This window comes from Podarcis cretensis, assembly GCF_951804945.1.
Source record: "Podarcis cretensis genome assembly, chromosome: 16".
NCBI classification, from domain to species: domain Eukaryota; kingdom Metazoa; phylum Chordata; class Lepidosauria; order Squamata; family Lacertidae; genus Podarcis; species Podarcis cretensis.
Genome location: NC_137186.1, coordinates 40,045,543 through 40,061,054, shown reverse-complemented (window position 1 = coordinate 40,061,054; position 15,512 = coordinate 40,045,543). Strand labels below are relative to the sequence as shown.

Below are 15,512 nucleotides of genomic sequence, written 5' to 3'. Positions count from 1 at the left end.
AAGGCGGAGGACGCCTGCCCGGTGGGGGGCCGCAGGAAGGGCGGACGCGGATTGGCCGCCGCGCGGGGACGGGGAGCTGCGCGCCCGGGAGCATGGAGACGGTGACCGAGGGAACTTGGGACTCGCTGCCCGTCCGGCTGAGCCCTGGCGTGGGACGGGCCTTGCGGGAGCTGGGCTTCACGCACATGACGCCGGTGCAGGTAGGCAGCGGGGACCCGGAAAGGGAGCTGGCTCTGATCTCCCTCCTCGGGAAGGGGGTGGACTAGATGACTCCCGAGGTCCCTTCCAGCGCCACACTTCTGTCATTCTTTCCTTAAAAGAGATGAGAGCCAGCATGCTTGTGAGCGCTGTGTGTCATGCATATGTGTGTTTATCTAGGTATATAGATGTATATGTGTAATGCAAAGCCTCCAACCCAAATGAGCCTGGATTTTTGCACCAAACCCACTCTCTCTGGCATGTATTGCTCTTGTTACTGGTGCCCCCCCCCCTTTAAATCATGGCTCTTGGATGGAATATTAATTATGTTGCATCCTGGCTTGAAGATGGTTGTGGAAAAGTGTGAGTTAGAAATACAGTGGTACCTCGGGTTACAGATACTCCAGGTTACATACGCTCCAGGTTACAGACTCTGCTAACCCAGAAATAGTACCTTGGGTTAAGAACTTTGCTTCAGGATGAGAACAGAAATCGCGCATCAGCGGGAGGCCCCATTAGCTAAAATGGTGCTTCAGGTTAAGAACAGTTTCAGATTAAGAACAGACCTCCGGAACAAATTAAGTACGTAACCAGAGGTACCACTGTAAGTAAGTTCTGCTTTCAGAGTAGTTGATTGTGTACCTTTGCAGTCCTATGTATCTTTACTCAAAAGTAAGTATGCTTGTCTTCTGGCAAGGCAAGATGGCAAGCGCCACGGCCACATCAAGCAAGATGGCAAGCAAGATGGCAAGATGGCCACATCAAGCAAGATGGCAAGCGCCACGGCCACATCAACCAACAGGGCTCTCTAGCTGGTCCCCACGCTGCCAACGCCGCCACCACAAGCAGCGGAGAGCCAGGGGTGCCCAACATGAAGATCGAGAGGGCTGTGCCTCGTACATAAACACCATGAAACCACATTGATGAAAACCACAAGATGAAAGAATGTCCCTTCAGCCTCCTTACATTTCCAACATTTATTATCAGACCGATGATATATTTTTGCAAGTTTGGCTGGGGTCATGTACCACCTATATATCATTTTCATAATATTTTCCTTCAGGGCATTACATGCCGTGAATTTCATTCCAGTGGTCCATAACCTTTCCCAGTCTTCTAACATAATGTTGTACCCAATATCCTGAGCCCATTTTATCATGGCTGATTTGACTATCTCATCCTGGGTGTTCCATTTAAGCAGCAAGTTATACATTCTCGAAAGCGCCTTGGTCTTAGGTTCTAACAGTTCTGTCTCTAATTTCGATTTTTCCACCTGGAATCCTATTTTTTTGTCTGACTTAAAAACCTCTTGAATTTGAGCATAATGAAACCAGTCTTGCACCCTATTCTTTAATTTTTCAAAGCTCTCTGAAGCAAAATTCTTAACCCAAGGTACTATTTCTGGGTTAGCGGAGTCTGTAACCTGAAGTGTCTGTAACCCGAGGTACCACTGTACAGATGCAGACTGGGAAAGCGTAAAAGGCTTGTGGAAAGAGGAAGGTCTTCAATAGGCACCAAACAGGCAGCAGAGCAAGTGCCAATGTAATAAATTTATGTAATAAAATAAAAGACTTAAGGTTCCAGCAGCAGCAGCATCTGCTTTAATAGAAAGATCATTTCCCCAATATTCCCTCTGCCTGCAGTTCTCTTTAAAACAAGGTTTGTGGGTTTGTGACTCTTTATAAGTTGTTGGACTGCAACTTCCATCATCCCTGCCCATTGTCGCGGCTAGCTGAGGCTGATGGGAATTGGTGTCCAACAACATTGGCAGGTTACAGGTTCCCTATCCTGTCACTTAGCATTGCCCCGTAATTTCTTTTTCTTGTTTTTGTTTGATATTTTAGTTATGTTGACCGTTTTTGGAAATTTATTATAGGTTTTTATGTGAATACCTTGATTTCTTGATGGGCGTTGGAATGTGGATTGTTACATATTTTAATATTGTTGGAATGCTTGGATTAGTTAGCCATCTTGAGTTCCTTTTGAAAATTACAGAGGGACTAAATTTTAAAAATGAAATAATAATCCTTTTTTTACACTTCTGCCTCTCTTCTAGTCTGCAACGATTCCTTTGTTTATGACAAATAAGGATGTGGCAGCTGAGGCGGTAAGTGTCTTGCTGCTCAACTTCCCTGTGACTTTTGGCCTTTTGCTGAAAGAACTATTTTTGATGTCTCTTGCTTTCATGTCTGCAGGTAACTGGCAGTGGAAAAACTTTAGCTTTTGTTATTCCAATCATAGAAATTCTTCTCCGACGGGAAGAAAAGCTCAGGAAAATGCAGGTAAAATGTCACTGTTCTTTTCTGCCCTGCTTTTAAAAAATAGGAAGATTGGGAGAATAGTTTTGAGTAATTGGTTCCCAGGAGCCAAAGGTCTCTTATGCTGGTGCCTAAGAACATTGGTATTTCATTTCTGTTTTCTGCAGAGGGCTAGCGAAAAAGACTTGTCACTTACATAGCTTATTTCTAGTGTTCTAAGGGCTTATTTATATATTTAATTTATATACCGCCCTATACCCAGAGGTCTCAAGGTGGTTCACAGTTGTAGATGGTTTACCTACATCTGACCTAAGAGTGGTTTTCTTACCTAGTGCATTCCACTGTGAACCATAATTTGCAGTCTTAGGGCAGAGGAAGACTGAAATAACGAGACTGAAAGTGCTGTGATCTCTGAGGTTTCTCTTCAGCGAACATTTGACTGTAGCATAGCAGCAGTTCAAAAGCTGCAATGTTAGAGTCACTTGACTGTCCATCACTGCCATTTCTTCTTGGGAATCAAGGTGTGTTGAAGCCATTTGTCTGAGATGAAAGGAGGCTGTGGCTGTGGAGTGCTTTAATTTCTGGCAGGAGCAGGTAAGCAAGTCACCATGTGCAGTTCCTTGAGGGAGGAGTCATAGCTCAGTGGTAAGGCATCTGCTTTGTATGCAAAAGGATCTGGGTTCAAATCTTCAAACCCTGGAGAACCACTGCCAGTCAGTGTAGTCAGTATAGATCAAGCCAATCTGCTGGCCTCTAGATGTTGTTACACCTTAATTCCCATTAGCCTCAGCCAGCATGGCTAATGGTCAGAGGTATGATGGGAGTTGAGGTCACCCATGAGATTGGCTACCTGTGGTGTGGACCATACTGAGTTGGATGGACTAAGGGTTTGATCAATACGAAGCAGCTTAACTTCATATGTTTAGCATGGTAAAAAGGAGACAGAGGAGATATGATAGCTATCTTCAGAAATCTACAGTGGTGCCTCGCAATACGAAAAGAATCCATTCCGTGATTCTCTTCATCTAGCGGTTTTTTCCTCTTGCGAAGCAAGCCCATTGACGGCTTAGCGGATTAGCGCTTTTAGCGGCTTTTAGCGGCTTAGCGGCTTAGCGGATCAGCTGATAAGTGGCTTAGTGGCTTAGAAAAAGGGGGGGGGAAGGAAAAAAAAGTCGGAAAGTCTCGTAAAAGCAAAACTTGCGAAGCAAGCCTATAGGGAAATTCGTTTTGCGAAGCGCCTCCAAAACGGAAAACCCTTTAGTCTTGCGAGGTGTTCGTCTTGCGAGGCGTTCGTCTTGCGGGGCACCACTGTAATGGGCTGTTGCATGGAAGATGGAGCAAGCTTGTTTTCTAACACCACCTCCTTGTCTAAAGAAAAGTGCTCCACAGCTGCAAACCTCTCCTGTCTCTGGCAGGTAGCCACAGGCTACTTCGTTCCCCAGAAGCAGAGAGGCAGCAGTAGTGGCACATCCAGCCAAACAGCTATGGTGTAGCAGCTTTTGATTCACTCCTATTTGACAGCCATACATAAGGAGCTCAAAGTGTGTTGAGCCCCTTGCCATCTGCATTTCTCTGGATCCTCAGCCACTCTGCCATCACCTCAATTCAGTTCAAATCCACCGGAAGTGCTACCAGCTGCATTTGTTCAGGATGGAGGAGCGGATTGCATTGAAGAGAATAGTTGGCCTGTATATTTCCCTCCCATTTTCTTTCTGATGTTTCAGGTTGGTGCTGTCGTCATCACTCCCACCCGAGAGCTTGCCATTCAAATAGACGAAGTGATATCCCATTTCACAAAGTATTTCCCACAGTTTAGGTAATAATGTAAATGATTCTTACATAAATGATTCTGATTGCTAAGAAGCTGGGCACGATGGCTCACTCTGGTGGCTTTTTTGAATAGCATGTGTGTGCTTTGTTTCAGCCAGTGCCTTCTAATCGGCGGAAAGAATCCCATGGAAGATGTAGAAAGATTCAAAGAACGAGGGTGAGTTGCTGACTGGCCAGCGCTTCTGAAATCTTACTACTTGGGCATCAGATTTTCTGAATTCCTTCGAGTTTGAAATTACTATGTGTCCTGCATTTTCTGGGTAGAATCCTAGCTCAGTAGCAATTCCATGGATCTGCACTTGGGATTATTCAACCAGTTTGTCCCAGTGTAAATATAGGAGAAAAGCAATGATACATCATAGGACCATCTTGGCTGTGTGTCTTGGGAGACTTGGTCCCTGCCTTGCTGGCCTTTTCCCACCCGACCTGGGAGGGTGGGGCCCTGACTTGACTCCAGCTGCAAAAGCTGAGGCTGCTGAACAAACTCTTATTTAGGTTTTTTTGGGGGGAGGGGGTTGGTGGTTATTGATACTATTTTTTTGTATCTTTAGGTATTATTGAGATTTATTATAGCAACTCCCCAGCCCCTATCTGTCCATTGGGTATGGACAGTGCTGTGCCATTTGATCCTTGTGGGTCCTAGTAATAATTTGATCTCTGATAGCTCAGTTAGTAGAGCATGAGGCTGTTAACATCAGGGTTGTGGGTTTGAGCCCCATGTTGGGCAAAAAAGATTTCTGCATTCCCTTTCAACTCTACAATCCTAAGATTCTAAGCACATGGTTGACTAGCTTAATTTCAGTGGAATTTCACAAAAGCAGTTTTTGACATGCTTTCATATTTTGTTCTCTCCTATTAATACTGGAGCACCAACAGGAGCTTAGAAGTCATAAGATTTGAAAATGTCACTTTGGTTCTCATTATTTGCATTTTGGGCTTCTCAAGCATTCAGCAAGAGCTTGGTGGCAGTGGAGTAAAAGGTTTTTGTGCAAGGGGGAGGAAGAGGTGGCAGCTGTGTTTGTGATATATGCTAGTGCACAGACAAAGAACATCTCCTTTTCCTTCTTCATTTCTTTCTTGATTGTATTGATCCCAGTTCCAATAAGATTGGACTCTCCTGTGACTTTCCCTGCAGTTATGAACTTTCCCCCAAGCCAACCATAAAAATGAGGTTTCCCCCTCTATACCCAACAGTGGACACATCTTGGTAGCTACTCCAGGCCGTTTGGAGGACATGTTCAGGAGAAAATCGGATGGGCTGGATTTGGCCAGCTCTGTGAAATCTCTGGATGTTTTGGTCTTGGATGAAGCAGACCGGCTTCTGGATATGGGCTTTGAAGCAAGGTATTTGCTTTGGGAGTAAGGGGGACCTTCCACCAGCACTTTTGATTGTTGCCTGCTCTTGAGCTGGATTATAAATTTCATAATAGTTAAATTGCAAGACATCTGATTGAGCACTAAGAAGTATGGATGGATGGATCAGTTTATTGCCATTCTGTGACAGTTTTGCTGGTGTTGAGTTCATTCCATCTTGCTTTCTGTGGCTTTTAAAAATACTACCCAAACATTTGTTTAAATTGTATGCATTTCCCCCTAAAGCAAACATTGTGCATGTACTTGTCCCTGAAACATACATTTTGTACACATTCCCACTCTAAAACAGAATATATGCATTTTTAAACCAAAACTGCATTGCACAATTTGGAGAAGTGCACAATCCAAACGATGACTGTTTTTATCTACATGTTAATCCATATCATTAGCGTTAGCTTGGTTTCCTTTAAAATGAAGACTGAATAAAGTTCTCCCCTTGTGTATCTTTGGCCTTGATTCAGAAGAGCTCTTCTGACCTTTCTAACTGTGTTCGCTTGCAGTTTAAATACCATTCTGGACTTGTTACCCAAGCAGAGACGAACGGGGCTCTTTTCGGCAACTCAAACTCAAGAAGTCGAGAACCTGGTGAGGGCTGGTCTCCGGAACCCTGTCCGCATCTCGGTGAAGGAGAAGGGAATGGCAGCGAGCAATACTCAGAAGACTCCCACCCGCCTCCAAAACTACTACATGGTGAGGATGGCTCTATAGTAACCCCGGAAGCTCCCTTCAGCCATGTCAGGTTCTGGGAGTCTCCCCCAGCTCTCTCAAGCAGAGGTTTCTGTGGGAGATGAGAAAGGGAGAGGAAGGAGAAAGTCCATTGCGAAAGTCCATTGTCCTTGCCCAACTAGGACAGCTTTGTTGGTTATAACCCTGTAACTCCTGCAGCCAGTCAGAAGCTGTGCCTTGGTTTTTGAACATTTTCGGAAGTCGAATGGACTTCTAGAACGGATTCTGTTTGAAAACCAAGGTATGACTGTAATTGAGATTTTTTTTAAAAAAAATTTTTTTGGCTAACAGTTGCAGTCTAAAGGGAAGCTTTCAGATTGATCTTGAAAAGGGTTTTAAGGAGGGCTTTGATCGGCTCTGGTGTTTGTTGTGTTTTGTTGCTTCCTGCTGCCATCTATTTATCCCTGCCTCTTTATGTTTCTGTCCTCCTCTTTATGTTTCTGTCCTCCTCTTTTTAGATCTGCAAAGCAGAAGAAAAATTTAACCAGCTGGTCCACTTCCTTCGCCAACACAAGGCAGAAAAACACCTTGTCTTTTTCAGGTGATGCTAAGGGCAGGGAGATCCTTTAACACAGGGCTGGGGCAATCTGTGGCCCTCCAGATTTTGCTGGCCCCTAAGCCCCATCATTCCAGACTATTGAACATAATGGCTGGGGCTGATGGGAGTTGGGGGTCCAGCAATGTGGGGGGGGGGACAGAACAGGTTCCCCACCCTTAAAAAGGTAAAGGTAAAGGTACCCCTGCCCATACGGGCCAGTCTTGACAGACTCTGGGGTTGTGCGCCCATCTCACTTAAGAGGCCAGGGGCCAGCGCTGTCCGGAGACACTTCCGGGTCACGTGGCCAGCGTGACATCGCTGCTCTGGCCAGAGCCAGAGCCAGAGCCAGAGCCAGAGCCGCACACGGAAACGCCGTTTACCTTCCCGCTGGTAAGCGGTCCCTATTTATCTACTTGCACCCGGAGGTGCTTTCGAACTGCTAGGTTGGCAGGCGCTGGGACCGAGCAGCGGGAGCGCACCCCGCCGCAGGGATTCGAACCGCCGACCTTTCGATCGGCAAGTCCTAGGCGCTGAGGCTTTAACCCACAGCGCCACCTGCGTCCCATTCCCCATCCTTAGCTGTTCAGATATATCTTCATCCGGGAAAGAAATGCCCATGATGTGATCAATGTCTCATTCAGCATTGAGAAAAGGAAAGTAGATTGAAACACATACAGAAATGTTTTTGGTTTTGTTTTGTTTTAAAAATAGAACTGTCTACCACCCCAAGCACTCTAATTTGTTGGCTCAGTAGCTAAAGGGGTGTCCTCAGAATTACCGTATTGGCCTGAATATAAGTCTCACCTTTAAAATTCAAGGGGGGGAAAGAAAAAAAGACAATACCCGGATATAAGTCGCTCCCTTAAAATTCCGCAGGCACTCACACCCTTTCCGTTTTACCGTATGTCTGTTTCAGCAGCGATATTGTAAAAGCCAATTTTTGTAAGGTCACGAATTTAAGCCGCACTTTTCACTGTCAGAATTTGGGAAAAAGTGAGGCTTATATTCAGGCCAATACAGTACCTTCTGGACTCCAGCTCCCATCATTCTCAACCATCGGCCATCCTGGTTGGTGCTGGTGAGGGTTGGGATGTCCAGCAACACTGGAGGTTCACAATTCCTGTTGTAACAAGTCAAGGTTCCCTATTGCCTCTGTGGCATGGGGCACTGCTGGGAAACTCAGCTTGAAGGGGGAAGGCCCTGCTTGGGGGCGTGGAAGACAGGTGTAGAGGGACTGATTCATTTAGATTTTTAACTACTCTGGTAGAGCATGGCCTCAAGGAAGCTGCTCTTTTCCAGCTTCAGCTCCTTCGTCTGCAATACTCTGAGGTAATCATACTCTTCTGCTTTGAGCTCTGGTCAAAGTAGTTTCACCACTCTTTGGATCTTGGCCTTTAGGCCATCAAAAATGAAGAATCGCAAAGCTGACCCATTTTGTGGCATTTTGTTTATACTTCCAGTACCTGCGCTTGCGTGGAGTATTTTGGGAAGACTTTGGAATCCTTGATTAAGAATGTGAAAATAATGTGCATCCATGGGAAAATGAAACACAAACGGAATAGGATCTTCACGGAGTTCCGGAAACTTCCAAGGTGAGATGCATTTTCATAAGGACTGGTTTAGCCAACTGCTAGAAATATGTGTGTGTGTGCATCTCTCTCTCTCTCTCTCTCTCTCTCTCTCTCTCTCTCTCTCTCACGCACCCCCCCAACACATATATATATGATTTAGGTGTAAGACTGTTGGAAAAACTGCTAAGACTTCAGGTTTGTTTGCTTCAGGGTCATTTCCTCTATTTCTAATGTTCAGTCTGCAACTGTCGATTCTTCTGTAGCCAAAATAGTCCCATCCATTTACAACAGGGAGATATCAGCAGACTCAAGGGTTTGCAGAAGTCCCAAGCATCTTTAGAAAACAAACCCTAAAAGTGGCAGCCGGGCAGGCAGGCAGGGCTCAAAAACACTGTGGCTACAGAACGGTGATAGATTTTTTTTAGGTGGGAAGGGGAAATAGAGTGGCTGGATTCCTGATCAGCGCTGCTCCATGCTGCACCTTTTTGTTGCAGGACCAACGTTCTGCATATGGGAGCCAATTAAGTTGGGAGAATCACTAGGTTATTTCAGTTTTATTTCCGTCCCCTCCTAAAACTTTGCATTTTCCCATGATTTCTTAGTGGCATTCTGGTTTGCACCGATGTGATGGCCCGAGGCATAGACATTCCAGAGGTGAACTGGGTTTTGCAGTGTGACCCTCCAAGCAATGCAAGGTACTGAGTGTTTCTCCCCTTTCTCCCCTTTCTCCCCTTCTCTTTAAGAATGCCGCCAATCTTTAATGGCCACTCTGGTTCATGGCTGCAAAAAAGTGGGAAGTAAAGGGTCTGCTGAGCTCAGCAGTGATAGCATACAAATGTGGGGGCCTGTGCTTTCCTCCAAGGAGGTGTTCCTTTTCCTTGTGTTGAACCACTTTCTCCCGCTGTTCCAGTGCCTTCGTTCATCGCTGTGGCCGCACTGCACGCATCGGGCACTTGGGCAGCGCACTTGTCTTCCTGCTTCCCATGGAAGAAGCCTACATCAGTTTTCTAGCCATTAACCAAAAGGTGCGTGGGCTTCTCTGTTTTCAAAAATGGAAAGGGAGAATGCTTCTAGGTTCCACTGAGAATGCAGTTCCTGAATAATCTGTGATGGGGAAGGAATATTGACTGTTCTACAAAGTCCTCTACATCTTTTAGGGACCAGGAAACCTAAAAGATTGTCTCACTCCTTGTATATGTAACCATGCACTGTGCTCTGCAGGTGAGGGCCTTCTGCAGTTCTGTCTTACTAGATCTGTTCTGTACAGTGTAGGGATGAAGCCTTTAGTGTGGTGGCACCTGCTTTTCAGAATGTGTCAGAAACAGGTGCCTTCTGCTTCCCCTCGCAGTGGCGTAGCGGGGGTGCAGAGGGGGCCAGCCGCACCGGGCGCAACATTTTGGGGGGGCGCGCTCGCACTCGCAGCTCTCTGCCCCTACCTGGCTCACTCACTCTCTCTCACTGCAGTGCTGTCTGTGCGAATCTGATCCGAGCTGCCGGGTCGCCGCCCACTGTGGAGGGGGAGGGTGCCAGGCGTGCGTTGCGGTGCGGAGCGGAGAGAGAGCGAGGGAGGGACTATCTGGGGGAGGGACAGTGCAGCAGCCGCCCAGCCCAGCGCAGCGCTGAGCGCGGGAGAGAACCACACCTGACCAGCCCAGGCAGCAGCAAGAAGAAGCTGGCAGCGGTGGCAGGTTAGGGGTTAGGGGGTGCAAATTACTTGCCTTGCCCCGGGTGCTGACAACCCACGCTACGCCGCTGTCCCCTCGGTGCCTATTGGACTTCCTTTTCCAATGGGTCTTTTATGTGGAGATTTGTATCCTAGTCTGCCTCTCTATTAGATGTGAAATTGTTGTCTTACTGCTTTGGGATGCTCTATGGGAGACAATAAATGAAATTAATAAATAAGTAATTATTGACAGGTGTGACTTTTCCTGCTTATGCAGTACTCCTAGTGGGGGGAAATGCACCTTCAGAAATTCTCCCTTCTGCACAAATCTTTGGCAAGCTTTTTGGGGGGCAAAGATGATGTGCAGAAAAAGTCTTCTGACTTGCAAAATTCTTCACATGGTATGTCGTATTTAAAAGTAGTTGAATTAAGGGGTGCACTCCCAGTGTCTTGTTTCAGATAATTTGAAACTGGACTCCTCTTGACAGTGTCCCATGCAGGAAATGAAACTGCAGAGCAACGTGGCAGATGTCCTGCCGAAGCTGAAGTCTCTCAGTCTGGCTGACAGAGCTTTCTATGAGAAGGGGATGAAGGCCTTTGTATCTTACGTGCAGGCTTATGCCAAACACGAGTGCAACCTAATCTTCAGGATGAAAGGTAATTTGCACTAGGGGTGTGTGTGTGTGTGGTGTGTGTTTTCTACTGGCCGTTTTGATTCAGGAATGCTCTATGGCAGCTGTCACCAACCTGGTACCTTCCACAACTTCCCATCATCAGCCCAGGCATCAGGGAGTTCTAGTCGAAAACATCTGGAAGGGCCCCTGCTGGCATATGTTGCTTTTTACTGAGTCAGACCATTGGCCCATTTAGTGCAATGTAGACAATGCTTCCTGGCAGTGGCTTTCTTAAAGTTTCAGACAGGGGACATTCCTAGCCTTTACCTAGAGATTTATAATTTATTTATTAAATTTGTCTTGCTCCTCACCCTAGATTGAACCCGGAACCTTCTGTATTGAAAGCAAATACTCTACTCCTAAGCTGCGCTGCCCCTTCTTGACCTCTGTCTCTGGCTAGAGACGTAGCTTCTCACAAGCTTTGTCTTCTCCTTTCCGTCTCCGCCAAGGCCATGAGGAAGAAGTCTAAAGCCTAAGCTTTTGGCTTTGATTAACCACAGCTTGTCATTTCATGCAAACCGAGCAAACTGGTTGATTTTAATTATGGTTTGTGGAAACAAGCCAACTTCAAATCATGTGTTGTGAAGTCAGCATGTTTATCAGCAGCGTAGCTAGTCGCTTGGGTGTCCGGGGGGGGGGGCAGAGTGTGCTGTGCAGAGCCTTGCCCCCCCCCCTTCAGCTGTAGGGTGACTGAGAGGCGGCGGCCAGAAGCAAGCCCCACGCTGCTGTTTTGGGCAGCACAGAGCCTGCAGGCGTCAGAGCCACCTTGTCACTCCCAGGAGAGATGCCTGGCTCAGGCAGACTGCAGGCCCCACAGTAAGTTAAGATGAAACCGCAAGGTATGGTTCTGATGTTAACACTACTCCTAAGTTTATCGGAAATGGAAGTTTCTCATCTCCTCACAGCCATATCTGAGGAGAGGAAGGGGGCATAACATGAGCCCAGGGCCTGCTAATGCTCCTCCCAAAGTATTTTGGGATACTCAAAATACTCAAAAGTATTTCGATCTGCAATGTGTACTTAAGCAGTTTCTCATCACACAATTATTAAAATGTGTATTTTTCCCTATCAGGAACCAGCAACTCTGTATATTATACTTTTTTTGTAGAGTATTTTCTTTTAAAGGAGGACAGTGAACCATGGTTTATCCCATGGGCGCCAATAGCCGACCTGTCTATGGCACCTCCCATGAATTATCCCTTCAAAAATTCACAATCCACAAGACTCTTTACCTGCTAATTTTCTTGTTTGCAGTGGCTGAGCTTCTCCCAAATCGAGCACTCTCCCTCCCATTCTCCACAGAGGGCGGGTGCAAGGAGATACTCTGCGAGCAAGAATGGAGGTGGCTGATGCAGGTGCTTTCTCCATTGGGGCACGAGTGGGGCATGCTTGAACCATTTTTGTCAGTCTGCCTCTCTTTCTCCCCATTTCATGTAATGCCACATACCCATCACCAGCCATTTTGTGACTGGCGCCCAAGGTACTTTCTCTAAATTCCAAATGTGCTCACTGGCCCCCAAAAGCTTGGTGGTCCCTGTTTTATTGTGACATCCCAGCTGGCCTGTGTAGTCTCTGCTTTGTCACATGGTTTCTGTATGTGGCTTGATCCATCCATATATTTTTCTCCCTCTCTTCTCCCCCGCCCCCCTCAACAGACTTGGACTTTAGTAGCCTGGCCCGCGGTTTTGGTTTGCTGAAGATGCCACGGATGCCGGAGCTGAAAGGCAAGTGCTTTTCGGACTTCACGCCTGTTGATATTGACACGGACACGATTGCCTTCAAGGACAAGAACAGAGAAAAACAGAGGCAAAAGCTGTTGGAGCAGCGAAGGAAGGAGTGGCAGGAGCACGGTGGGCAGAGAAAATTCACCCGCAACAAAGCCTGGTCCAAGCAGAAATCAAAGAAAGAGAAGAAGAAGAAAATGACAGCCAAAAGGAAAAGAGAGGAGGTGAGGGGAGTGTTCTACCATGTTTATTTTATTTTTTGATTGCATCTAGGGCTAGTAGACCTATTGAGAATAAAGAGTCATTAATTTCAGTGGGTCTACTCTGGGTAGAGTTTAATTGCCTTAACTACAGTTCAACACCTCCACATCTACCTAGCATGTTGAATCTTTTCTTGTGGATTTTAATTGCAAGCTGCTTTTTTGAGAGCCAGTCTTGACTGAAAAGAAATACTAGGAGCAGCAGAGGGCTTGGTGCAGTTGTTTGGGGGAAGCTGGAACTATGTGTCTGTCATAAGAACATCAGGAGAGCCTGCTGGATCAGCCCAGTGGCCACCTAGTCCCGCATCCTCTTCTCACAGAGGCCACCCAGATGCTTCTTTTGAGAAACCTTCCAACAGGACCTGAGCACAAGAGCTCTTCCCTCCTGCGGCTTCCAGCAATTGGTATTCAGAAGCATTGCTGCCTCCCAACTGTGGAGGCAGAGCCAAGCCACCATGGCTAGGATCCCTCTTCTCCTATTTTAAAATCATCTAAGGGTTCCATATTTGACTATGTGCTGCATGAAGCACTTTCATTTATCCACCCAAAATCTTCCAACATTCAGCTTCACTGGGTGTCCACGAGTTCCAATGTTAGGAGAGAGGGGAATTCCACTACCTGCTTTCTCAATGCCCTGCATAGTTTTATAAACTTCTGTCATCTCGCCTCTTACTTGCCTTTTCTCCAAACTAAAAAGTCCCAAACGCTGCAACCTTTCCTAATAGGGGAGTCGGTCATTTGGTGGCCCTTTTCTGAACTTTCCCCAGCTCCACAATACCCTTTTTGAGGTCAAGCGACCAGGACAGCCCTTCAAATGCAGTTGCACCATAGATTTGCATAACGTCATTATGATGCCGGCAGTTGCTGCCCAAGTATTTCTGTGCCCTGCTAAGCTCTGGTCTTCTCCCCCTTTTCCTTGCAGGGTTCTGATGTGGAGGATAAGGATATGGAGGAGCTCCTGCAGGACACGCGGCTCTTGAAAAGGCTCAAGAAGGGCAAAATCAGTGAGGAGGAGTTTGAGAAGAAGCTGCTGCACGGCGTGAAGGAGGCCCAGGCAGGAGGCTCAGACTGAAGGGTGAAATGTCGAGCTGAACTCTCCTTTTTGATACAAATAAAACTTTATATACACATACTGAGTGCCATTTCACTCTTGCTATTGTTGCTGTTGGGGCCTTATGTTACAGCAGCCTTGTTCAACTTGGAGCCGTGCAGATGATTTGGGCTTCAGCTCTTGTGAGCCCCAGCCAGCACAGCTTTCAATCGGGACAACTTGAAGCCACCGCCTGCTGAGCCAGACTGTTGATGACCTGCTACAGGAGATTCTTTTAACAGGAAGTGCCAAGGATTGAGTTTGGCAAAGTGTGGGCTTTGCCAGGAAGCTACGAGTAAGGACCACTTTGCTGATAAGATTTTAAGCATCATGTTGCAAAGGTTCCCAGATTTTTCCTCCCACCCATGTCTTGCTATAAGTTGCATTCTACAAAGCCAGTGGCACATTCTTGCTGGGTAGCCTTGTCCCAGTTGCTGTGTTTATTTAGTTTTATTTATCTATTGAATTTATATAGCACCCTATACCTGGAGGTTTCAGGGCAGTGTTGCAACCTAACCTATTTTGTTGGACTCTGATGAGGCTAACAAGGGAGAGATCATGTACAGTGGTGCCCCGCAAGACGAAAAACTCGCAAGACGAAAAACTTGCTAGACGAAAGAGTTTTCCGTTTTTTGAGGTGCTTCGCAAGACAAATTTCCCTATGGGCTTGCTTTGCAAGACAAAACGTCTTGCGAGTTTGTTTCCTTTTTCTTAAAGCCGCTAAGCCGCTAATAGCCGTGCTTCGCAAGACGAAAAAACCGCAAGACGAAGAGACTCGCGGAACGGATTAATTTCGTCTTGCGAGGCACCACTGTATGCAGTTAAAGTGGCAAGGATTTTACTGGCCCAGAAATGGAAACAAGAGGAAATGCCAACGATTGAAGACTGGAGACTGAAACTAACAGACTATGCAGTCTTGCGAGTTCTTGCGAGTTTTTCCAAGCCGCTAAGCCGCTAATAGCGCTAATCCGCTAATAGCCGTGCTTCGCAAGACGAAAAAACCGCAAGACGAAGAGACTCGCGGAACGAATTAATTTCGTCTTGCGAGGCACCACTGTATCCAACTCTGAGCTCCTTGTAGGAAGAAGGGAGCAGGATCCTGCCTCCCACGCCGACCTGGCCTGAGGGATTGACTGTAAGTAGTCACTCCCTAGCTGTCTGCTTTAAACATTTTGTGTCATTCCTTCTGAAAAGTTGGCTTCTCTTATCTAAGAGAATTGAGCTTCGAATCATCAGCCACCAACTGTTCTCCATCATCTTAAGCCTGCCTTCTTAAAAGATATATTTTTAAAAATATATTTAATTTTAGTATTTTTTTTAAAAAAAATAGTATTTTATTAAAGCTTTGTCATAATACAGTAAGATAAAAGAAACTAATCTAAATAAAAACAGAGAAAGAAAAAGAAAATACGAATTCCTCTCTTAAAGGCAGCTCTTAGCGTTTTGTCTCACACAGAAAGTGGTGGACCCACCCAGCTTTCCTTTCTTCTCCCAGCCTCTCCCCCAGGGTGGTCTTCCCTACCTCCCACTCAGGGTCCTTCCATCCACCCACCACCTTCATGTGTGTGTGTGTAATCCTCAATAATGGTCCAGAACAGAAGACCTA

General features: G+C 46.4%; 1 protein-coding gene across 1 annotated transcript; it reads left to right on the top strand.

The window, feature by feature from the left end:
- The first annotated feature begins 33 nt into the window (after positions 1–33).
- Positions 34–13,946, top strand: DDX55 (DEAD-box helicase 55). The gene is made up of 14 exons (XM_079956777.1): positions 34–200; positions 2,255–2,305; positions 2,394–2,480; positions 4,181–4,272; positions 4,381–4,443; positions 5,481–5,630; positions 6,161–6,350; positions 6,845–6,927; positions 8,385–8,516; positions 9,098–9,190; positions 9,406–9,520; positions 10,647–10,815; positions 12,488–12,780; positions 13,739–13,946. The coding sequence occupies exons 1-14, from the start codon at positions 93–95 to the stop codon at positions 13,886–13,888; spliced, it is 1,776 nt and encodes a 591-aa protein (XP_079812903.1). The 5' UTR covers positions 34–92; the 3' UTR covers positions 13,889–13,946.
- Positions 13,947–15,512: the final 1,566 nt, after the last annotated feature.